Source organism: Pyxicephalus adspersus, chromosome 3 (assembly GCF_032062135.1).
Source record: "Pyxicephalus adspersus chromosome 3, UCB_Pads_2.0, whole genome shotgun sequence".
NCBI classification, from domain to species: Eukaryota; Metazoa; Chordata; class Amphibia; order Anura; family Pyxicephalidae; genus Pyxicephalus; species Pyxicephalus adspersus.
This window is the reverse complement of record NC_092860.1, coordinates 31,336,411-31,363,086: the sequence shown is the minus strand read 5'-3', so window position 1 is coordinate 31,363,086 and position 26,676 is coordinate 31,336,411. Positions and strand designations below refer to the sequence as shown.

Sequence of the window (26,676 nt, the reverse complement as noted above, 5' to 3'; positions counted from 1 at the left end):
TGATGGTTGTGTTGTTGCTGGTACCTCTGAGGTTGCCACCCACACAGTGCCCACTTGTAGCTCCCAATGAGCTGTGGCTAGGTGAGGGCATCTGTGAGCAGTGTGTGCAGGAGGAGGACAGGAGGAGGGGATGGCATATTGGAAGCAGGAGGAGTAAGCCTGCAGCCTCCGCCTCTCTATTACATCTGGGTACTGCTGATTTCGGACGGGAGGAGAGCTGAAGGGGGGCAGTCATTTATGCAGAGAGGGAGAGGGAGAGAGATCTGCTTTTTTCACTCCACATTCATATACTAAGAGAGAGCAAAGGGGAAGTGCAAAGACCGTGTGAGGACTGCGAATTGTCAGCACCTTGGCATAGTGTAAAAGAAGACTGAAGGATCTGCAGGAAGAGGACATTGGCACAGGAGACACAGGAGTCAAAGTGCAGGGCAATCCCTGGGATCACAAGCAATACAAGTGCCTTATCCAGCCACTGGCAACTTTCTTACTACATGCTTGGCTTATTTCGGATTTTCCAGGCTTGGAGTGTGTTCTCACCTGTCTGCACTTGGAGTCCCTTGGGACTTTCTTTTAGGGGACAGCAGGGTATATCATGGCTTTGAAGTTGCTGTGTGCCTGGCTTGTGCTCTTCCTTGTGACTGTGCTACCTTCGTGCTGGGCTCGCATGTACACCAACCACTGGGCTGTGAGGATATCAGGGGGAGCCCAAGAAGCCGACAGGATAGCTGGCAAATATGGATACATCAACATGGGACCGGTAAATGACCCCCCAACCAGGGGTTAGAGTTCTTTATTTTCATGTATAATGTTCTGCTTCACTATTCAGGGTCATAGTCCATTTTGTGTCATGTTTTTGTAACTTTTCACCTTTTTGCTTCATACCTCTATCCATGTGATGAGCACATGCAGCACAACACCTAGATTCTTTATATTTATAAACACATAGGCTAGGTAACATAACACATTGATTACATGTATTTACATGCCTGGTAGTTTAACCACTGCTTGGACTGAAAAACAAAGATTACATGCCACACAAGTTAGCTGCAAAATCCACAGGTTATAGATAAGTCTCCTGATGAGAAATGAATTGTTTTGCAGTGAGAGAAGCTATAAACATAAGCCATGAACAATTACTCTTGGTTGGTTGTAATGTTGCAGTTTGTATTTGTAACTGGTGTTGCACACTAGTCTCAGCATCTCTGCAAATTGTTCTGGGACTTGTAGTTCCAACACAGCTATGTCTTGTAGTATAACATACATGCTAGGTATTCATGTGTCCCTTAAGGAAAAGGTAATAATGATTGAGAGGACTTCTTGTCACCTAACCTGCAACAGCATAGGTCATGAATTATACAAACCTTCAAGAACCAATTGTTCCCAGGCGATTTGGGCTCATTCTCAGGTGATAATAGAACAAATCCTTTATGAATGTTTAACTGTTGCTGATAGAATACCAGCACTGCCTCAGACTTCACTCTCTGTGTGGTTTTATTTCAATTTAACTTTATATTTAAATCCATTAACTTTTAGGTGTGCATTAGTCACTGGATTTGCTAGAAAGTGTGTCAGAGAAAATGTTTAATGTGTCAGAGACAGTAAACAGAGACAGTAATGAATGAAGATGAATTGCCATGAGGTTAAATCAGTGATTTCCCCTTATCCAATATAGTGTGATTTGTGTAGTGTTGGGTCCAGGTTCATGTATTATACTGATCTGTGAAACAGATGTACACATGAACACATTCTGCCTACAGAGCAGGATTCCTTGACTGAATGACACTAATGTGACATTTGGGGTATTTGGATCTGGGTGTTGTATTGGCTTTGAGGATTGTGATAAGCTGCAGGTGGTGACACTACCCTGATGCTCCCAGGCATCCTCCTCCTCTAAAACTTGTGGCGGGGTTCCATGTTTTATGAATGCAATGTGTGCAACACTTTACACTGCACTAATTAGCAATTATTCATTGTAAACACTTGAGCACCAGACTCATTCACACTTGGCAATCTGTATACTACTGAAAAATATGTATTGTAAAAATAAGAGAATTCCCTGGTGAGGAGAGACCTCATCTGCAAATTTACTTAGCTTCAGTACATGTAGTGAGAGAATTCAATGTGGACTTTGATACCTCTGTGATAAATGCAAACCCTACCAGCCTCTTGTACCACCAAGGGGGAAGGGTAAGAATGTGCTATGCAGTGTTCTAAAATATAGTTTATATACAAGGCACCTGAAACGCCTCCATGTAAACACAAAACATTACGTTTAAAGTAACGGTACTGTACAAAAGACCAAAATATTAAGTGGTAATATTTGCTTCCTATGTTCATTTGGGCAAATTGTATGTATTCTAATACTATCATAGAAAGCTAAATATAGGTTTTAGGTCCTGGAACTGCTCTGTACCTGCACACTGGAAAGAAATATTCAACATAGTAAAATTATGGTATGACATATGATATCATTATGGTATGGTAACATGGTAAAATTATTATCACATTGTGAATTTAACCCAATAGAGATATTTACCCATTAGGACGCTGCTGCCATGTTTCTTTCGAGAGAGAGCAGGCATACGTAAAGGTAATCTAGGATCTACCTAAAGATGTCAGTTAAAGCCAGAAGTTCTGTGTCTGGGAAAGTATCCATCCTCATTTACATGTGTGAGTTGCATCCGAGTTCTTCCAATACATTTAAAAAGCTTTATCAAGTCCTCACAGGATGTTTTGTCTGTGTCACCCCTGCTGATGTGTATAAGCTGATTGTGTTTCTAACAAAAAGTTTTCTTTGTCTGAGAGTCTAGGACATAACTTGAAACTAAGTTACATATCTGACTAAAATATGTTTTTAATAATCAATACAAACCCCAGAGCACCTTTTGTTCCACTAATGATGTAAGTGTTCTATGAAGCAAGAACTTCCCTCCAGCATTCCAGTCATGTTGCATCCCTCATTATAACCTCAATCAGCCTGTGTGTCTCTGCTCTGTGTGCCATATTGTTACAAGAGTCAGCCACATAATCCTGTGCAGATAGGGAAGCCCATGTTCACTAATGGATAAAAACTTTAACATACCCTAACTCCATTTCATATTCTAGAAACAGCCAATACCCAAACTCCTGAAAAGCATGAAATTGGGCTGCTGCAGCTGTTTTTGTAGTGGTTGTTTTGTGTTTTAAGAAATATTTGAAATTGATTGCAATGAAAAACATGCTTTGTGATTTAAACAAATATAAGTATTAGCTAGGTTCGAATGGCTGGTGTTTATAGCCCAGTCTTTGAGTACAGTAATGTAAAAAAAAGTTGGGATTAACTCACAAAGTAATATTTACACTAGCCCAATAAGCCAGCTTCTGAAGTAAGGAAAAGTATTTGAAGGGTAAATATGTAAAGATTTGGTGTTTTTTTTACTCTTTATAGCCGGATTTCTCAATCAGGGTTTTGTAAAACCTTAGGGTTAGTCTAGATCAGTGGTGCCTAACCTTTTTTCATCTGGGGGCCGCTGTTGAGATAGGGATAAAATTCATGGGCCACAATGAAAACAAACAGTAAAAATTTATGTTTAAAACTAAAATATATTCAATTTAAAATTAAATTAAATTGAAATGTCTCTAAGTATAACATACATGCACCAAAAAAAAAAAAGAAATGACAAATCAAGAATTTTTGTACTCACCATTTGATGCTCATTGTATTATTGAAAGGTACAAAACTAAAGCTATCATATAGTGCTGGCCGGTCATATATTGCTCCCCGCTCACCATTCCTGTACCACAGAGCAGAAACTGCACCATACAATGCGTCCTGTCAGTTATAGGTGGGCCGCTAACCGTCTTTGTACTCCAAGCTCCTTGCAATGGATACTTCCAGAGAAATGCAATTCATGTGACAGATAGCCTAGCGGTACAAGTTCTTACTGCTACATCTTCAGGTCCCTACATCTCCCCGTTCCTGAGAAATTAGGGTTCATAGAAGGTAAATGGCTATGTGGCTATGTGTGACAGTGTAGCACCGTATGATAGGTATAGTTTTCTGTGATATGATTGTTCCGCAGCAATAAAATTTTAGGGGGATTTAGTAACAAGTCCCCCACTTATCACACACCTTTATATACCTATAGCTGGGATTCAAAGAACATAAGGGGAAATTTATATAGGAGCGATAAAATTTTAGTCGGGGGTTAGCCACAAGAGTCCCCCACTTATTCTACATTTCCCTTCCTCTACTGGTAAAGATTACCTTCACAGAAGGTAAGTGGCCAGCTATGTGTGACAAGGTAGCATGGTATGGCATGTATAGTTTTTCATATCTTGTGATGGCGCCGTAGTGATTACATTTTAGGAGTTAGCCACAAAAGTTCTGCACTTGCAGTTACATTTCTCATTTCTTACAGAGAATTTGGGGCTCATAGAGAGTAAGGGGATAGCTATATGTGACAGGGTAGCATGATATGATGGGTATACCATTTTAATGAGGAAGTTGCAAACATCCCTCTGTTCCAGAGAAATTGCGGTTCACAGAAAGTGGCCAGCTATGTGTAACAGGCAGGTCGCCAGCCACACAGTCACTTGCACTGCAGTGTCTGCAGATTTGACTGCAGGAGGTACTGAGCGTCTCCCCCAGGGTTGCCAGGGTTCCATGGCATGAGGAAGGGGTACCCGCCCTGCAACCTTACCGCCAACCTGAAGTTTTGTGAACTTTTAGGGGCACCACAGCGCACAGACAATTGGCAGTACCATAATGTTCATTGCCATGAGAGTGCCCCCCTTGGGAGTCTCCAACATGCAAACTCAATTTTGGGACCCTGATCTTGAAATAACCCCACCAATTGTGAAAAAAGCCCTCATTGTTTTTAGGATTTGATGCTTGTGACCCTGTATGTGGCAACTTGTTACATGTAGAGGGCTTCAATAGCAGCTCCTATGGTCCCCTGGGTGCCCTGAAAATTTCACATTTCCATGACAATCAGGAGATATGAGGATTTATACATGGAGATAATGTCAGCTGCATGGACACAGACACAGCTCTCATACTGCTGCTTGGATTATCTCACAGTACAAGGTGGGTGGGGAGCAGCTCCCTCTCCTGGCAGCACAATCTTAATAGGGATACACTGGAGATGCGAGGGGCCCATCCCTCACCAGAGAACAAGCAGAGAGAGAAGGGAGGGAATGAGGAGAGGGCCGATTCTGACAGCTCCATGGGCCGAATGTGGCCCGCGGGCCGTAGGTTGGGCACCCTCAGTCTAGAAGTTGCCTGGGGTTCGCATCAGCTGCATCTGATTGACCTTTCATAAGGCCTGCATAGTTTCAGGACGACACCACTTGGTAGAACCAGCTGCATGAAACCAAAAACCTTTTTAGCTGTCTGTAAAGGGGCCACTGTGACCGCTGATGTATGGAGGGCATTCTTCCCACTAGCAACCAGTGCAAAAAGCAATTTTCCCATTTACTTAATATAGCAGGGTTCCCTGAAACCAGAAAAGTATTTTACCATTTCTTAAAGGGTTAAAATTGTTAGGAAAGGCTGCTTTATAGTGTTAGTGTCTGAACTAGAAATAAAATCACACAGACTGAAATGAAAACAATGTGTAATAAAACATTTGTGTGCTTGTAGAGACATTATGGAAATATTTTTTACTTCACAGCGAGACAATGTGAAACAGAATATGAGACAGCTTTACTACAAGATTGCAGCTTCATTCATAATTTTCACCCCTCTGCTGTTTTAAAGTAGCACTGTGACAGAATAAAACCTGACTTCTAACCCTGACTTCTTCTTAGATGTGCCTTTGTTGGAATAAAACTCTTTTTAATTTCCAGGGTTAAATTTGGGCCAGACCTGTCTAAATCTTAGTCTTAGTTGGCTGCTTGAAATTGCAGGCACAATATTGCAAATAAACAACATAGTGATGCATATGTTGCATAGACATTGCTGCAAGAAAAGCAGATTTGCATCCTATTTTGTTTTCTAATTTGTTTGATAAATGTCCCTGTAAGTGTCATGTTATATCTCAGATGATTTCCTACTTCAAAGGTGAGCAGATCTGGTGGATGATCTGCCCTTTCTTGGAAAGATAATAAAGCACCACTACCCAGTTCTGTGTAATGTGCTGTAATATGCTGCATTCCCACCTCCTATAAAAAAGGAGATTCGTTTTTAGTCACTTGGATTTGGATTGTTTGGATTTTGGTCCTTGCAATTATGAGGTTTTTGCTTATTGCCCTTTGTGATGCATGGCTCTTTAAAGGTTTTCTAAGCATTCTGAATTCTTTTTGTCCTCGACAATAGTCCAATTATTTACTGTGAGACTTTGTTTGGCACCTGCAGGAAAAGGCATTTTTGCATGTTTGGATGCATAAACAGTTTTCTCAAGTTCAGGTAACTTCATATCACAAATAATTTATGATGTTTTTTCTGTAACATGTCTTAAGTGAAAGAAGAAACGTGGCAAAGAAGTTCAATTGTAGAGTGACCTAACCTAGAAGCAGTAGGGCCTAGTAGTGAAAAACTTTGCTAAATAGATTGTACAGCAAAGATAATCCAGAGCAGAAACTAGTAAAGGTGTTATTTGTCGGGGGATCAAAGCCCACTAGGCATAAAACTAGACTTGCACTTAAAATGGCATTTAATTGGCATTTGTGACATCATATTAACTGTGTAGTTAGTATTAGAGAAAATACTGGGAAAGTTCAGATAGGTGTTAGGGGTTGTAGAAAATGGGTTTTAAAAACGACAGCTGCACAGTTTTAATGGCATTTTGTGGGCTCAGACGTCATTATAAGAAGTCAACGGGAGTGCCCTGTGAGCATCTAAAAAGCTCCAATTTGTTCATTCATTCAAAACTAGAAAAACACAGGAAATAGTTTACAAAGCCAAGAATGCCCTTCCAACGATGTCATTCCTCCAGTATTTACTCTGTCATTCAACCATCAAACGTCAAAACACCATTGGGCATTAGCGGCTTTGGCATTTGAGAATAGCAAGGCTTAGCACGATATGCATAATCAAAATGGGATGAAGTTACGTCCCCAAGTACAGCCTGGCCCTAATACAGGGGATCATAGAAATCAATCTGAAAGCTAACAAGCACAAGTAGCTTGCAATATGCATTTACGTGGTATTTACATAAATAAAATGCAGTTAGGCAAGCATGTGTCAAGTTAATTGGCATGTACTCCTATTTGGCATGGAAAGAAAGGTGGCACATGCTTGGTTATCTGTATTACAACCATACAAACATAGATGTCTTAATTATAAGCACTAGTCCATGGAATCTACTATGGCTGCTAAATTCCATATATATGATCAGTGCACTCTCTTTCAAATATAAGGTTTTACGTACATGGAAATAATAATACAAAACATCAAACATCTCAAATGAATACACATGACATACAGTATTAAACAGTGCCATTAATAAACTAAAGGCATTGACTAAAAGACCTAAAACCTCAACTAAGTAGAAATGCAGAAGCAGTTAGTGATAAATTAGCTACACCAACTTCTATAGGATTTAGGAGGGTAAGTAGCAGCCAAATGCACGTGACCTCTTTCATGAATAATTTGGACAAATGAGACCAAAGTGGAGAAATTTGGTTATAATGCACAGCACCATGTTGGGTGAAAACCAAGCACAGCATATCAGAACTTCTCTGTATACCAAAATGTTCTAGCATTAAAAGTGAGGCTAAAGCTTGTCCAAAATTACACAATAGTTGCTAGCACACAAGTAAATCTACAACAGTGCAGCTAAAAAATGAAATCAAGATGTAGTAAGGGCCTAGTCAAGTTTCAGACCTTATCCTTGTATCAAAGACTCTGAAGTTGGGTCAAGTCAGTTTCTAACAATTAAGAATCACCGTCTGACAGCTGGGCTGTGAGAACACGGAGACTAGTGGTGGTCTGCGGCTCTGGCTGGTTCACCCCCCAGAGATGACAAGGAGGTGTTTTAAGGTGCTGTCACTGCTTGCTTGTGTGAATGATTTGGGCACAGGTTTACATTAAGCCCCTCACCCATATAACAACTTTTTCAAATCACTGTAAGATTTGCCAGCTATGTGTGAGGCCTGCTAGATAAAATGTAAATTCAGCATATTGTTTAAGTAGGTCTTGTACAACATTGTTGTGTGAATCTAAAGAAGACGATATAGACTTTATTGTATGTAACATGTGTGAATAACCTTGCAATGACACACTTCCAACTAATGATCTTAGAACTGAAACACACAACCTCATTGATTTAGAAAAAACACAACATGGCTTTGACATTCCAAGAGAACACAAATAAATGAATTGTATTAAAAAAAAATTTCCAGGGTGCTTAATGCATATAAAAACTCACTACAGCGTGGTATATCACAAATCTAAATGCACATTGCCACATATGAGTTAATAGATGCGTTTTGTGTGCAATGTAATGGGAATAAGGCCTTATAGAAGGGTTAGCACAGACAACAAATGATTTTGGTTGCCTCGTTTAGACTATGAGCTTATTTGTATATTAACAATTGTTTCAGTTTCAGGAACAGAATATTAAAAATGGAAATCTCTTTTAATGAGTCATTTACTAAAGGGGAGCAAACCGAAAATCTTCATTTCTGTTTCTCCAGGCTGTGTAGTAATGCAGTTCAATAAAACACATTGCAAAGCAGTCTGATTCATGTAGACAGATAGCTATCTTTTGGATATAAAATTTGGAACAGACAAATGGCTGTGAAATACGATGGCATTTGCTCAGTGGCACTAAAGTTCTGCAGAAAGGATCTCAAACACATGGATTTATAATGTAGCCTGAATACATTGATATATTTGCCATTTTACTGGTAGAAAGTTTTTTTTTTTTTGCCTTAATGCAGGCAGATAACTTTTCTGCTACCATATAAGTATTTATAGTATTTTCTGCTACCATATAACTGTACTTCTTAAAGATGAGAACTTTTTTGACCAAAGGCTAAAGAATGTCAGACATGGAAGGAAACATGACAAGTAGCCAGCAGGTATTCAGCATGTAGATCTGAAAACTAGGGTGTGTGACCCACTGCCAACACAGCACAGTTATGTATCACTAAACAAACCCTACAGACTTTAACCTGGCTCAAAGTTTATACGCAGTCTTACAACATACCAGGATATAACTTTTGTTAATAGTCTAATTATCATGAAGACTTGCATTAGAAAGGACTAAGGTCCATGTCTATGTTACTCATGATTCCTTGTTATGACAATACATTTGCTAGGATCATGTAACCTTATCTGACAGTAAAGGCAAATCAGGACTTGAATGGTTTTGATGAAATGAGGTTTACGTCCTCACTTCTTGCCAGTTTACACAGAGTTCTTGCTGTTTGTGCAATCTCTTAACATAATTTTTATTTACGTTGAACAATAGAAGATTTTCTTTATACCTAAAAGGTACACATGATAAAGCTTCACATAAACAAACAAAAATGACACAGCTTGTAGGTAATTTGTAAAATATGAATGTTAAATAGAGTCAGTGATTTGCTTCAGAAATGCACACATCATGAAATGAAAAAACAATTTAACATAAAATTACACATTAAGTATCAATTACTGCCATTAAAATATGTGGAACTGAAAGATTCCCCACCAGGAAATTCTTCAGTGAATGTCACTGCTTTATAAATAGACCCCTAAATGAACTGTATAAAATTTGCTGAAGCTATGTCAGAGTCAGATGCTAGCATTGTTACTATGTTTTGATGTTATTGTCCATTCTTTGCTTGGTAACCTATACTGAATTATCAATAATGGCATTTACCTGTTGTGACCTGCTTTGTTGATCCACAGAAGCAAGTCAAGTCAGCAAAAGCTGTAAGTGCCCCTAGCTTTAAAGCAGAACCGTTTTAATGCAATATTGCCTGCATGGCTAAACTAGCAGCAGGTTTTACTAAAAGTTAACAAAATCACAAAACTTCTTACAGTCAAGTTTCACTTCACTCATTCCTACTGGTTAGCAATTTGCCTTTGTTTAAATACTTTGTGTTACCAATCCATGTAGTTAAAACTGGCAAAATTGTTATTCACACGTTATCATACAAATAGTAGAAATATTGCTAATTAACTCATTACTAATCAATAAATAACATCTTCTCCTTTCAGTCCCTGTTTTTAGTAATGGGTTTCCAGTGTTCCTTTGTTGAAAATGATTTACCATTGGTAGGGCTATTAATTAGGGAGCTTCAGTCCCAGTTTCTTTTTTCCTATTGCAACTTTGAAAATATGACATGTGAACAGACTTGCTTTTCTTTCAACTCATTTTTATTTTTACTATGTGTTCCATCCATACCTTAAAATTAGGGATGCCATTGTGTTATTTTTTACATCACCTTTAAAGCAGAACTAAACCCTAACATTAATACATTGTGACCAGGCAGCTCCTTTATTGCAAAAGGGACAGGCAATTTAATTATTATAACCATTTGCTTATTCAGAGCACTTATGTCCATTACAGTTCTCATTGCTGAAAATTCTTCCAGCCTATTTGTGCTTTATCATTTGGCTTTATAGCATCTGCTCTTTGTCATCTTTCAAATGACTGACAATTCTTTTAATTGGTTACTTCCCTGGGAATTATTACGTTCAAGTATATATATATATATATCATAGTGTGTGCTAGCAAAAGTATGATTTATACCCTTGCAAAGGATAATTCACCTAGTATAGTGACTGTGCTGATACTTCATTTTCCAAAGACTAAACTTTGCTAATGATTGGATGATTAGAGTGAACAGAGCTTCATCTCATTCACCAAGCAAAGTAAAATATCTTATAAGTCTTTATTCCTTTAGTAAATTGACCTCAAAATGTACACTAAATACTTAAAATTAGTGGAATTTTGTAAGCAGAAATAATGTATCATCATTAAAATTTATGTTTAGAAAGCAACCCCCTACTACCACCACCATCATAGTCAGTTCTTTGTGACAACGTAACTTCAGTAAATCACAACTTCTGCTGATACTCTTCTCTCATTTTCATCATTTATTGTGTAGCCCAGGTAGCAGAATGGTTTGTGCACTCTCTTCTCTCTACAAAATTTTTTCTTCAGCATCATATAGGAATTCTTCAGTAAATACGCCTGAATCCAACTTTTTTGATTCTTGAAGTACTTTATCTTTTTACTAAGATTGCATTTTTCCAGTATACAATGTGCTTTATACTATTATGATTGTTTCTAATGTATTTTAAATAGTTGTGTTATCCTACCCATATTTTCTATGTTCAACATATATGGAGAGCTGTGCCACAATTTTCTAATATTTCATTCAATATTGTGACAAGTACTTTTGTAAGGGTTGTATAATTTATATTATCTCTAACAACGCTATTTCCTGCAGTTTGTGTAAATAGTTATATTACTTTATGTTTAAGGACAAAATTACTCTGTCCAATGGATTGGTAAAGAGTGCAGAGTGGAATGGTGCAGTGCTTATTTATAATTTTTGAAGTATGGAGCCTCTGTTTTTGAGACCAGGAAAACCATTAAAAGCTGTAGCAATATTTAATTATTTTAACAGGAGTTATGAGTGAAAATTATGCCCTGAAGGAATGGGTGTACATCATGGGAAATAAATGTACCAGTTACCGATGAAAGAGAAACATACAAGTAGAAAAAACATTTAACATTGACTTAAACTAGTAGTTGATTGTTGTCTAGCTACAACCTTTTGTAGCCTAATCAGCTAATTTTATACCATGTAGCTGGCACTTGTATGGAGTGGTTTAAACTACTATAGTCTAAAGCTGCAGTAGCTTGAAAATTTTACTTGCACATCCTGTTTTTGCTTGGTAAATTCTACTAAATGACCCATTAATGGTATCCAAAATTTGAATAAAATTTTAGTTCTATTTATCAAGAGTCTGGAGTAATCTATCTTTAAAAATGATAAAATCAGAAACAGCTTGCCTAATCAGACAGTCAGTCATCTGAAAATAGTGGGATCTGTTAGTGCTTTTACATTTAAAATCAATAGCCCTATAAAAATAGCAGTTTAAATCAGAGTATAATTTGTATGCATGTTACCATATCAATATATTGTTCTATCAATACTTTATTTTTATAAATGATGAGCGTAATTGAAAATGATAGCTGTAATATCCATAACCTTTAAAGTGAAGTCATATTTTCAACAGCAGATTACTGAAGTATCATTTATTACTCTTAGCTCACTCACTCACTGTTTCTCCAAGGGACTTTTCATATGAGGCGATAAATGTGGTGCTTAATCATTCCTACACTGATAACAAAATAATAAATGGAGATTCAGAAATAATGTCCATATATGCAGCTAATCAGTACTTGTTAAGTAAGACATCGATTTGTAAGTTTACCTGGCTTGTTTAGACATCATACATTTTTAGGCAATGGGAGACTTGTCTTAAACAAAAAAGGGGAAAAAATAAACACTCATATGTTGTTAAAGCTCCAGTTGTTCATTGTAGGTTATTTTTGGTAAATCAGAAAAATGGTCTTACAGATATACACAAACAAGTTATACATATAATCAGTGTTCTCCCCAGCCCCTTTTAGCTGGGCGCACCACCCAGCATTTTCAGTAACCTGAAGAGTTGGGTCCCAATACAGTAACAGCTTTTTCCTATCCAGCTTAAAATAAATTCTGAGAAAAATATTGCATATAATCTATGTTTTTGGTTTGTGGGAGGAGAGTGAAGAATCCTGAGTACACTATAGGAACCCATTGCCACAGGGAGAATGTGGACTGAAATTGTTGTAACTTGATTCTTGAACTTGAACTAAAGTTACATATGAGTGATTTGTTTTTTCACTTATGTCAAGTTTGGATTATTACCAGCTGTGCACAGTTTACATGTGATAATCATGAACCTGTGAAAAAATGAATATACTAAATACAATCATTATAAGTATTTAACACAAACATTTGTCAGAATTCCCGGATTTTTTCCCAATAGTAAACCTATACTATAGTTGGCCTGTATCATGAGGACAAGACACTTAGCAAAGTCTTTATACTAGATTGTGTACATATCGTTTTCCCTGCAGGAACTGTACAGGCTTTGCACTGGATGTTTTTGAAATGATGTACTGTTAGTTTCAGTGGAAAATGTATGATGTGTACCCATTAAGGCAGTCCTACATGCTGACCACACCAAAAAGCAATCCATGAGGTGTTTTCTTTACTCTGATGAACTGAAATGAACCTGGACTGCATCTTCTGTCATCATTAACACTAAAAAAGCCTTAATTGTTCCCTAAGGTTTTCGATTGGGATTTACTGCTTGAAGGATATAGAAGCAGAGATGGACACAGATATGTCAGACACAAGATTGTTCCATAACCAATATACCCCAAATAATCATTTGCATTTACAGGTTCAAAATGTATTTATGTTTAAATCACTAAACAGTTAATATTCATCCATACTGTGCAATAGCCTATTAGAAAGGATTTATAGGTGACTAAAAAAGAGTTAAGGAAGCCATCATATGCTGTTAGTATGGTGTAAACATTATGTTTCATGTCATAAAAGATTGCATGGATGTAAAAAGGAATTCAGAATGATCTAAAGGCATCTTAAACTGATATTAAACTGCAGCCATTAAAGTCATCATCTCTTCAACATGGACCCTAATTCTGTAAAACTGGTTTTCTAATCCGGAAACTATAGCCATGTTCATCAATCTGCCTGCTTACAGGCAATGCAATACAGTCTGGTTAGGTCTGTAACTATATAGTAATGGAAGTTTAGGAAACCCATTGATAAGTAGTCCTTGTCCTCTCTCCGCCAGTCACTTTAGTTGTTATTTATACAATGTTCAATGCAACAGAGCTTAATTGTCTTACAGTTTTTCCTTTTCCTCTTACACGCTGAATGATTATGTCCAAGGTATTGAGATAATTTGTTTAACAATGGATTGAGGTGCTGTTTGATACTATTTTAAAAGAATTCATAACTCAATTTATTTAGGTATTTTATATCTGCCTACATATATTTATTAAGACCACAAATAAAGCAAGTCATTTTTTGGAACTGAGGCTGTTTCATATGATTCACGGTGGTTTAGAGGTTAGGTTGGCCTTTGTAGTGCTGGGTCCCAGGTCACTATCTGCATGGAGTTTGTAGGTTCTTTCCGTGTTTGTGTGGTTTCCTCTGGGGAATCTGGTTTCCTCCCACATTCCAAAAACATGCAGTGAGTTTAATTGGCTTCATCCAAAATTTACCTTAGACTGTAATAAAAGATATATGACTATAGTAGGGGCATTAGATTGTGAGCCCCTTTGAGAGACATGACTATGGTCTACAGTGACATGACTATGGACTTTGTACAACGCTGTGTAATATGTTTGCGTTATATAAATACTGTGTAATAATAATTCCTGATGACCTTGAGATAAAATGTTCTAGCCACACACACTTGTGGTAATGCATTTATTTTCTTAGTGTCCTAATGATGTGGTTCATTTTTATTAGACATTTTTATGTTAGCCCTGCATAATCAGTAGTTATTACAAACACCTCTTGGCCTCAAGAATCTTTACTGAGTATACAATCTGGTGTATTTGGCCTAAGTAATTCCTAGATTGTTAGCTCTTTGGGGCAGGGTCCTCTACTCCTCCCGTGTCACTGTAACTGTCCGTTCTTTGCTACCCCTATTTAATGAACAACGCTGTTTAATATGTTGATGCTATATAAATCCTGTATAATAATGATAATAACTAAAGATACAGACATAAATATTAAAATATTAATAATAAACTCATTCCTTTGCTGCATCGAAAACTAAAGATAAATGTCTGAAGTTTACCTTTGCCAGCAGAACTGAGCCCTTGACATACAACTTCTAATATATAGTCCCATGGGAAAAATAATTCTTGATGCTGTCAATAGCAAAAATGTTATAATCTTGAAACACGTTGTTTCTTAGGTACGTGCAGTCCTGGCAACCACTACTTTTGTTACGCCGTCACGGCTGCCTTACATGGGCAATTCATTCAGCTACTACATGACAAAAATCAGCACTATTTTATTTTCCACTTTATTTGTCATGATGAAATTGCTGCACTGTATGGTTATTAGAATGTCTTTTTACAACTAAAAGCTTCTCTCGAAACAAATACACTGTTTATCATTTTCATGTTTTTAAAAGTAATCCATTGTACACTACTTTGTCCAAAGTAATTCATTTGCACAGCAGAACATTAGTTTTAATTAAATATTATCAAAACTTAGTCTTATTCATAAATGCAATATTCGGTAGGAAACCAACTAGTGTAAGTGCCTTTTAGCAATTACTGACACAGTGTGACACTTAGATGCCATTTCCACAGCAATGTTAAAGAAGTAAAAAGTTGAAAACGTTTCCACAGTAAGAGATCTATATCCAGTTATTTATTGTAACAGTTCACTTTGTAAACATGGCAATTTGCTGTGCATGTAGTACATTCGTATGTACATTAGGATTGAAAAAAACACAATTTATGATGGAGGGCAAGAAGCAAAATTATTCTCTCTTTTATCTCACCCTTCCTTAATAGCCCCCAAATAAGTTGAATAAGTCAGCGTAAGTATGTGAATTCATCAATTGAATTTTAGAAATTCAAAACTTCACCCCTGACTTCTGTTTTTGATACCTCCAGTACCTATATTTTGAAATATACTATTTTGTATTTTTTGTATTGATTGAAAGCATGAAAGATACAATACCAATGGAAGTGATTAATTAAAGTTTATTGCCCTTATTGGCACTCTTGCGGCTGCAAGGGAATGTTTGCCTTTTGAAGATTTGCACTTTATTTTGCTTTAACTGGTCCTCACCAAGGTGACTTGCATAAGACATTTAGTAGGCCTCCTTACCCAGTCACATTAGCATCTGAGACCAACCACCCCCCCCCCCCCTTATTCTACATTACAAGCCAGGAAGCAAAAGGTACCACGATAAAGTACAGTCCAGGGTAGAATCAAGTGTGAAGACAACAGGCGGCCCCTGGATACAACATATTTTGTAATGTATAATCCACAATAACATTTTGTGTGAATGTCAGGTTGCATCATACATTAGCTGCATCTCACAGTAATAGAACTATTCCAGACTTTAATTCTATAGCAATGGATCACTTAATTGGAATTGAAAATTGGAAATTTAACATATTGTATTACCTCATTACAATTTAAATTGTCAAAATCACCTCTGATCCCAGGTACCCAAGAGTTGCTTGACTGCACAGTCCAGTTTGAAACAAATTTGTTGCTGGCCTGAGAACCAAATGACCATTGTTCTTTTTTTAGCTATAGAGGCAAAACTGTAGTCTGTGTGGACACACACAATACATCATTTGGTATTTTTCACTTACCACTTTGCTGTACACTGCTAGGCTGTAAATTGATTTCTTGGGTCAGTGTTGTCCAAATATTTACAAAATAAGCTTTCTCCTGTTAAAAACTGTTTGATGAAAATCCTGGTATTGGTACAATACTTGCTGTTTTACAGCATACAAAGCATTGGAGTAACCATAAAAAGAGGGTCACAAATGTCTTACCGCTGAGTGTAAATCATGCTCACAATTCTCGATCCATTAAGTAAGATTATATAAGGTGTAGAAAAAGGCTTTGTGCCAATATATCTGTGCAGTGTTTTTTCATGTTCTGTTTAAAAACAAGTTATAATTCCGGAAATTGGGGAAAGTATCTACCTCCAGCATTTAAGTGATTATAGGATAATACTGTTCATACCAGTGAGATGTCAACTGTATTCAAAATTAATATTTGATTGATGTGCCATTGTATTCCCTTTTTTTCTTTCTCTCACTGCTTTTTCTTTTTTTAATTTCATTTATACTTTCTTTTGTGGATATTAGTCCTCTTTTTATTTTTTTCTACATAGTGTTTGTTTATACTGTTTTGATCTGTTTTTTATGTTCTTTAAAAACTTCAATAAAACTTTAAATAAAAACAAGTTATAATCATCTGATTTTTGCCCTAATATTCCCCAAAGAACTGCTTCATGGTCACTACTTCGCATGTTTGGGTTAGTATGGGTCACAACATATATACAGTAACCCTGAGGCAAAGTGGGTATATATTACGGTATATGGTAGGAGCTGAGAACCGAGACTTCTAAAGATTTATATTAATATATTGAAAGCAAGAATTTCTCTTGTTGCCCCATTGGGAAGATTTAATTTCAGTCATTGTCTCAAAAACATGACTGGGGTTTTTTTTCAAGTATCCAAGTTATATCCAAATATGCATACTGCATATGCAACTTGCATTGGAACCATCTGTGCATTGTAGTGCAGTGTGTTGGAAAAAACAGGCCAGGTAGATTTATTCAATCTTTAAAGTACAATGCCAGCCAATTCAAAATGAATGCTCTGCCTTAACCTTCAATAACTTGTTGCAATAATGTGTATGTGTTAATGGAAAGAGGAATACAAATTCTGAGCAGAGCTTCAAAAATAAATGGAAGTTTCTGTAATATTTTTGAAGCTATCAGACATCTATTAGCTGTTTTGCATTCGTATTTCATGCAGACTATATCACATGAAGTGCATATTGGTATTAATAAAGCTAACTAAACACAGTGAACATTAAAAAGGCAAGTTTTGGGGTGCCACCACTCCATTTCAATTGCTCATAGCAAATGTGTGTACATAAGTAAATATATAGCAAACATTTTCAAATATTCTAATAACTGGGTGTGTGAACTTGCAACAAACACGCCAAATATCTTCATAGCGATATCACACTGCATTCCTTTTAGGAAGATAAATCAGTCTGCGCTTTACTTTTTATTTCACTATAGCAAGTTACTTACCTTTCATGTGAGAAAATGTGATTCTTTAGTTGTGTTTTTTTATATTCCTTTCCACAGACAGACTTCCTATATATATCTATGTTGTGAAGTTTTTAGAAACTGACATAGAAAGAATTTATATAGGGATGAAGTGTTTCCACATCTGCATGTGACAATGCAAAGCACCTGGAACACCTGGAACCATCGGAGATCTGCTCACCAGTAGTAATTGCAGATCATACAGCTGCCTTCATTCATTGTGTGCCTTCTATTACTTTGTGTAGACAAGAGAATGTGCAGGGTGCTTCATTACCTCATCTCAGAACAAATACTGCTGGGATAAGAAAACATTTGATGATAGCTCACACAACCCCTTTTTTTTGTACAGTTGGCACACTTAAAATGAAACACTTGCAAGTGTAGTCATGGTTATCTTTGAAAAGCACATGGACATACTATTGTGTTTGAAGATCAAACAATGCACATAGTCAAACAATTAATTCATAAATACACAAAGAAGTGCTTTGCATTGTAAAACTTTAGGAGTAAGTTTAACATAATTGTAGGAATGATCAGGTTTCCCCTTCTGCGGAGGAAGTCTTTTATCATTTCATTTTTCAGGATAGCCTAGCTTTTAATTTACACTTTTTAGTTTGTGACTTAGTACTGTGGTATTTTGGCATGTATATTTTTAATATACCATTCATTATTCACATATAGAAGGGGATCTCTTGATACAACTGTCATTTATGAAACCAGGAATTCCTTTTTTTATAGTAAAGTTTGCTGGAAGTTTTAAAGAATTAGCAGTATTATGCGGAAGGTTAGCTGAAAACATTTCCTATTCTTAGATATCAAAAGGGGTGTAAATTTGTGCTTTTCCATCAGTTAAATTAACAGATTCATGCATTTCAACAACCACTTTTGCCAGTTAGTAAATAATAAACCTCTTTGGAAGAAATGTATACAATGTATGTCATCTAATTTAGGTTTGATAGAAATCACTGGTTCACTAGTGATTCATCAGCAGGGGGAAATAGACAATGGGTTTTAGTAACAAAATAATACCATTCTTTGTTTGAGCTTTTATTTAAATGAAACATTAGAAGTAAAGGATAAAGTCTGTTGCTTTTTCATAAAACCAGGTTCTATGTGTGACTTGCTATATTGTAGAATAAGTGTGTAAACTTTTTCAGTATAAAATTAAACTTGCCCTAGTTGTACTTTGTTTTATAATTACCATATTTCAGAAGTAATTCTTGCAAGATAAAGCAGTAAATTTAATTTTAATTTAATTTAATTTTAAACAGCATATGGGCACAATTGTCTTAAATTTAATAAATCCCAAAAACATTGTTTTCGAAGTCAAACAACAAAGTTTATCCAATACTCAAGGCCAAATCTACTGTATAAGTATACATTGCATCATGCAGATAATTTGATTCCTTGATCTGTAATATTTTTTTTATTTAATGTACTGTTAAAGTGCAAACACATGTAATAATACATAAAATATAACATGTATATTTAATAATAAAATGACTGTCCCCCAAGGGAACCAATTACTTTCCAGTATATTTTTGGGTGGTAACTTTAGTCTCAAAAGTAAATTTATGGAAAACATACAAACGCAATGCAAATATTGTCCTAGCCAAGAATCAAACCTATAACCCTAGTGCTGCAAGGGTAAATACCAGCCTCTGAGCCATACCTTTTTTTTACAAATATATTTGACCATGATTTTTAGATGAGCAGTTTTGTTCTAGAGATTTGTAGCAAGTAACAAAATTTTTGCTGTGGTGATTTGTAGCTCAATACAGTTTAGTACAGGTCTCTACTGCTGCAAATTACTGCTTGGATCGGAAGATGCTGCATTGGATAATAGTCACTGAAGCTGTTTCAATTTGAAGCAAGGTGAAAACACTGAAGAATCTAAGTTACTATTTGCTGAATGCCAAGATAATTTCCTGGGCCCAGATAATGAAGCTAATAAAGGAATTGAGAATTTTAACACAATACATTGTGTTAAGATTTACTTTAATTATACAGTTGTGAAAAGCAGATTCCTGGTAATTTGTTTCATCGGCATCACAGTGAGACACCAAAAAACATGCTTGCAGGGATACATACAAACACAGACATTTAAACACACGGACCAAGCACATACTAATACACACACCGTAACATACCACCTGAAGCTAAACTCTCACCTACACATTTCTCATCTTTTTTACATCTTGATACAACAGGCAGCTTTGTTGCCTTCTATCCTGATTAGTATGTGTGCAAATATGACATAGGGGCTGGTTTATTAAATCTCTCCAAAGCTAGAGAGGATACACTTTCATCAGTGAAGCTGGGTGATCCAGCAAACTTGGAATGAATCTGGTCCAGGATTCACTAATGAAAATGTACCCTCTATAGCCTCAGAGAGCTTTAATAAATCAGGCTCATAGTGACTAGGCGGTTACTGCAGTTGTGGCCACGTGAAGGGATTAAACCCCTCTTTTGTCTTCAGAATTGATATTCTTTGAGGCATAGATTCTGCAAGGTGCTGACCACATTCTCCATAAATTTTGGTTCATATTGAAATGATAACATACCACATTTGCTGCATTTTTGTTGGCTGCACATTAACAAAACAGTTGATCTCTTAAATTGGGAGAAGGTTGTTTCTCATTTATAATTCACTGTGGCTATGAAAGGAAGGCTTTTTGTATTCACAGGACTATGTGGTAGATTTTTTACAGTCAAACCTGTAAACATTTTTATTTTTAACTTTCAGTAAGGTTACTATTGCGTAAGCTTTCAGAACATATGGCGTAGTAATAAACAAATCAAAAACAAAAGTCAGACTAATTTTACAGAATTTAAAGATTATTTTTGTGCTTATCTAAGACACAAAGTCCATGGCAAGCCTTCATAAATATCTTGGGAAGCTTAAGAACACTGAGTCACCTTAGATCTAGTTGTACAATTACCCTTGTAAAAGGCAAGTGTAGAGCATTTATTATGATCTAATGCAGGATTGATGGGGATATATGTATCCAAACAGTTGTGAAATATTCCTTATCTTTGTTAGTTTGTGATGTCATCACTTTATATTTGGATGTTTATGATAGCATATTTACAAGCATAGCTTTTTTCAAGAAACTCAGTTTAAAATGAACTGATTCCTTCTGTTTATTTCATTTGCTCCTTATCAATTCTGTCATTTTTACCTTACCTTTTTCTGCTCCTTACCCTGCAGCCTTAATCATAGTAGCATACATAGGAGCATACTATACTGCTGGGGCATTAAACTACAGCGGGGCGAAAAACTTTACATTCACTCTTTTTTTTTTCAGAAATATTATCATAAGCCGCAAATGTAATCATTAGGTGTATAATGACAGCCTACACAATTTTAATATATTTAAAATTCAGCATCATCATTTTACTAGTGGCTGCCAGGATTTACAGTAGAACTTTTTGAGAACTGCGTGAACACATGATCTGTCAGCTCAACAAAATTCCAACATCTAAATACCTCATGTATAGTTTATTGAAACTTTATGGCAATATATTGTCTGTTTTTTAAAGGGAACCTGTCTTATTGAGCGGTAGGTTTTGCATTTGCTGACTTGTTTCTCATTCTTTTCCTTAATTACAACTTTACAGCCTTGAAATCTTACCTGTAACCAAATATATGGCCATAACTCAACCACACAATCACTGATTTCAGAACTCTGTTTACCTACATTTGTATTTAAGTCCGTGATTCACTATATAGTAAGGCAAAAGGATAGGAGCACAAGAGCTTGTAAATTTTCAGAGCCTATTTTTTTTTTTTTTTTTGCCATAAGAGGACTTTTGTATCTGACTGTGGTAAAAAGTGTTCAGCAGTAATGTTCGCAAGCAATAGTTTTGATGATATTTCCCCATATGATGGCCCATATAGTGACAAAATCCAGAATCCTGTACATTTCTGTTAATTTCTTCAGAAAATATTTTCCAGTGTTCTGTGTGCTTTTGACCTCTCACTTGATAAAATAACATGGTAATGAACACTGCAAACTATAATTGGGGTCTTTGCATTTGTAATGCAGCATATCTTTACAAGAAATAATAGTTTCTGATGTCTCATGGCAGAGGATTGTTGAGAATGTGTTTCCCTGTTGGCCAGAAGTCCCCAAACCTTGTCAAAGAACTTTAGGCAAACACATATATTTGTCATATACTAAGGCTTAATTTTTACTTTTGGCCTAAATTCTAATTTTTACTTTTGGCGAAGTGACCTGTTAGTTCAAAACAAACAGTCACTTTGAAGGGTTTTTTAAAGTATGCTGTAAGTGACTGATTTTTTTAAGTGAACATCTGTTTTTGTTTATCAGTGCAAAACATTACTATATATATATATATATAAGTTACAACATTACTATATATAATATAAGTTACCTAAAAATCACATATGCCCCTAAGGCAGTGTTCAAGTACCAGTGTGGTAAAGTGTATCCGAACCCAAAAAATATAATACATTTCAGCCAGTCTTTAGGTGGGTGGCTTAGATGTTGTTTCTTCTTCTTAAGGTTGTTTCCCTTTATTTCTACTTGGTAATCCTGCCAGTTTTCTAAAAGTCCTGCAAGCAAACCTCCTGTCCCTTCATGTCTATGCTAAGTTCTTCACCATGGTGGTTATCACATGGACTGGAATTTAAACATGTCTGTCTTATTTTATCTTTGTTACATGGTGAATTGATGGGACTAGTAGTTTACAGTAGTTTAGATTTGGATGTTTGTGCTGTCATTTAGGCTCACAGGAAGTGAACTAAAATGTAATCCAGACATTGGGCCTGATTTATTAAATCTCTCCAAGGCTGGAGAGGATACACTTTCATCGGTGAAGCTGGGTGATCCAGCAAACCTGGAATGGATATGGTCCATGACTTAAAACATTTGCTAGCAAATAGCAAATGACTTTGAAGGAATCCATTCCAGGTTTGCTGTATCACCCAGCTTCACTGATAAAAGTATATCTTCTCCAGCCTTGGAGAGCTTTAATAAATTAGGTCAGTTATATCTAGGATCTGGTAAATATACAATATACTGTATTACATTTCTGTTTTGGGGTTTAGATAGCTTTTATGACATGCTTGTGTAAAAACTTGAATTTTCTGACTTGTGTTTATGTCTTTTCTGGTGCATTCTGCATACCAGCCTGTGTTTTGAGAACACAAAACGTTTGTAGTCTTTATTTAGATACCATTATCGCTGTTTAGTTTTAACCAGAGGCACTCTTGGAAGCAAATGTCTTTGGGTGAGAATATTGATTTAGGCATATATTTTGGTTAAATAAAATAAAGTGAACATTAGTTTTATAGAACAAAGTTACTAGAATTTGAGCCTGGACCCAAAATGATTAATGGTTACCTTTATTTGAGTTTTAGTTTTGGTTTCAGCTCCATGGCTTCAGGTTCCATGGATGTTGGCTGCATGAAGGTGCTAACCCTTTGTATGAACTGGGTACTAAAGTGCCTGGTTGGATGACTACTAGATTGTAAGCTCTTCGGGGCAGGGTCCTCTCCTCCTGTATCACTGTCTGTATTAGTCTGTCATTTGCAATCCCTATTTAATGTACAGCACTGCGTAATATGTTGGCGCTATATAAATCCTGTTTAATAATAATAATAATAATAATGATGATGTTGAACATGACTATTGTTTTTGCTGCAAAGTAGTTCTGTGTTGTATCTTTTATAATGTTTAGTGGTGTCTGTCATCCAATTACAGTTTCCATTCACAATTCTCCACCAGTGAAGTAATGCCATGCTTTGTGTATGCAGTCATATGCATGAAAAGTGTTAATCTTGAAACAATTTAGTTATAGCTACAGATGCTCCAGCTAAACAGGTGGCAACATTTGCATGATTAAATTGTTTATCTTTTTTTTCAGCATGTGTTTCAGCATCTTATAAAATGGTGTAAAATACTGTATATACATACAGACATTACTGAGGGGCCTATTTATGATGAAGAGTAAATATCTCTATCTACTCTCCAATACATTGTGCTATCCTACACACAATGGGCCTGATTTATTAAAGCTCTCCAAGACTAGTAGAGGATACACTTTTATCAGTGAACCTGGTTGATCCAAATAACACTGCAATGGATCTGGTTCAGGATTAAAAATATTTGCTAACATATAGCAAATGACTTTAAGAAATTCATTCCAGGTTTGCTGGATCACCCAGGTTCGCTGATGAAAGTGTATCCCCTCCAGCCTTGGAGAGCTGTATTAAATCAGGCCCACTGAAACCAATCTCATTCATAGTCGGCTTCATTCATTCTCTGATATATGATGCTTTTGCTGCAAAATTCAAAATGACCAGCACAAATGACAGCATGCTCACTGTTTGTATGAGATGAGACCAGTTTTCTGAATGTTGCCAGGATTATACTGCTTTACCACAATTGTTTGTCTGACAATAGCTGTGGGTTATTTTAGGATGGACTGTTTAATAGGTGTAAATTACCCAAGATGACAGAATAGTAAAAATGTGACAGTAAGGTGTGCAATTGTTTGGAAAAACGCAGGTTTATTTACACTGTGGAATTTCTGCTGGCCCCTTTGGACATAATGTACAGATTCACTTATGATTTATTGTGGATTTTTTTATTTTTTTAACAGCAATAGCTTCTTCCACTGTATTCTCAGTCATTCGACTCTCTCCTGCATGTACGCTAACTTTATCATCTCTGCCAACCCACATCTCAATTCTGAAACAAGTTTTTACAATCACAGTTTTGGCAAGCATTTGCACTATAGTCCTTGAAATATCTGTTTTGTCTAAGTTGTAGTGAAGATGTTTTGCTGTGGTCTTTACAGAAATATGAGTAAATAGTGCTTGTGATTACAATATGTCCATTAACTACAACAAAACTCTTCAAGCACCAATTGAATAATGTTCTGAGAGTTAGCACACTTCCTTCAAACCATCCTACATTTTCACAATTCAGGAGATCAAACCAAGACTCGGTGAATGGATTTCTTAAAGTCATTTGCTATTTGTTAGCAAATGTTTTCAATCATGTACCAAATCCATTCCAGGTTTGCTGGATTCCACAAGTTCACTTCCGAAAATGCAGCTTCAATACGTCTAACCACATCTAATTTACTTTTTACAGCCGCACTTTCTACCGGTGCCAACAAATGGCAAACTATGCTCCTGATTTCAAAAATAGGTTGTGATGTTAGACTCTATTTTGGATTTTTAGGAATTAGATGTAAGTGCCTTCAGTGGGGTGGTGGTGTGGGGGTATTTACACATGTTGAATAGTCCTACTAGAAGGATACTCAAAGTATCACAAATAAACCCACCAAGGGTGGGGGGGCATCAGAGTGGGACCTGGATGTCAGAAATAGCTATTTCTAACACATTCACTTTGCAAGATATCTGGTGATTTATGACTACCCTTAGATAAAAATCAACATAGTAATGGAGCTTCAATATAGAGTATTGTTTTTAGTTTGTCTGTCAGTCTTAACTATTTCAGTACACATTTGTAATTTTATTGCACAAACAGTTTTATAGTAACATTTTATTCTAAGTGTATTATTATAAAGTAATTTGAAAAAAAAAATTCTATCTAGAATTAAATCAAAGCCAAAATACACCATCTTAAGGCAAAAACTGCATTCCTAAGGTTTTTTTTAAGACAAGTTATATATATTTGGAAGTGTAATTCAAGAAAATCAGCACTGATCTAACCTTAAACGGAAGTGATTTTTAGCTCCATAGTTGCTCTGTAGAAAAACATTTTTTTTCACAGCAGCAAGGTATGGGGAAACATTTATACAAAAGTTTTTACTCTTTTTTACAACTAAGCAGTGTAGGAAATGAATATAAGCCCAATGTACTCCTAAAAACAATGCAATCTTGTAAGGAAACCTCAAGTTGGCTGCCTCGGACTGTCATAAAAATGTTTGAATATTTGTTCTTTTATCAAACCATTGCAAATAACAACCTATACAAAATGCATTTCTTGCTCTTACATGGCTTATAATTGTAAATGTGACTACACAGACTTGTACTTATAAAAGTTCACTATCCACAGACTTGTACTTATAAAAGTTCACTATGAACAAACAGAACTGTCTCTATCTCCTTGTCAATGTTTGTCAGCCCTTTAAATTATATATATATATATATATATATATATATATATATATATATATATATATATATAGGAAAGAATGAGAATAGGGCTTTGTGGCAAATAACATAAACTAATAAAAGAAATACATAAAGAAAAATGTATTGGTATATAAGTTGGTTGCACAAAAACTGTTCTAACAGTGATTTACTACCTTAGAGGTGTAGACAAAGGGTATTTTTCAGGGGAGGCAGGGACAGCAGGTAAACTTGCTGAAAATATTATTCCATTCCAAGGGTTAGAGTTAAGAGTATAAGATTATCCTAGATTGGTGAGAAGGGGATCTTTCTACGTGGTAAATACGGCATGACTGCTTCAGATTGTACAACTGTTGGTTGGAGATAATTTCCCAATGAAGGTTCCCAAATAAAGGTTCCCAATGCTTGAGATGGGAGACTGTTACAGTTTTCTTAATAGTAAAGCCCTAATCACATTTATGGAGGAGCAGAACTAGGGCTCCTCATTGCTGGAATGAGAGAAAAGAGATTGTGTTGTGATCTCTAAATGGTTAAGCTGAGATTTTCTTCTGTGGAGGGGTACAGGGCCACAATGTCCTGTCCTTTTTTTCTATTAAACCCACTTTTCTTTTTTGATAACTTTTTCTTTCTTATTCTTGAACACTGGCACAAAACAGAAACAAGATTAGAAATTAAAAAATGTAAACTATGTAAATCG

At 36.0% G+C, this 26,676-nt stretch overlaps 1 protein-coding gene across 3 annotated transcripts in view; it reads left to right on the top strand.

Annotated features, from left to right (window-relative positions):
• Positions 1-204: 204 nt before the first annotated feature.
• Positions 205-26,676, top strand: part of PCSK5 (proprotein convertase subtilisin/kexin type 5) — a 201,788-nt gene continuing 175,316 nt past the window's right edge. Inside the window, exon 1 of one of the 3 annotated variants that reach the window (XM_072404133.1) lies at positions 205-757. In XM_072404133.1, coding sequence (XP_072260234.1) covers positions 593-757 — 165 coding nt within the window. In that variant the 5' untranslated portion in view covers positions 205-592. The remainder of the gene's footprint in view (positions 758-26,676) is intronic. The other 2 variants (XM_072404135.1, XM_072404134.1) reach the window with 2 other exon arrangements.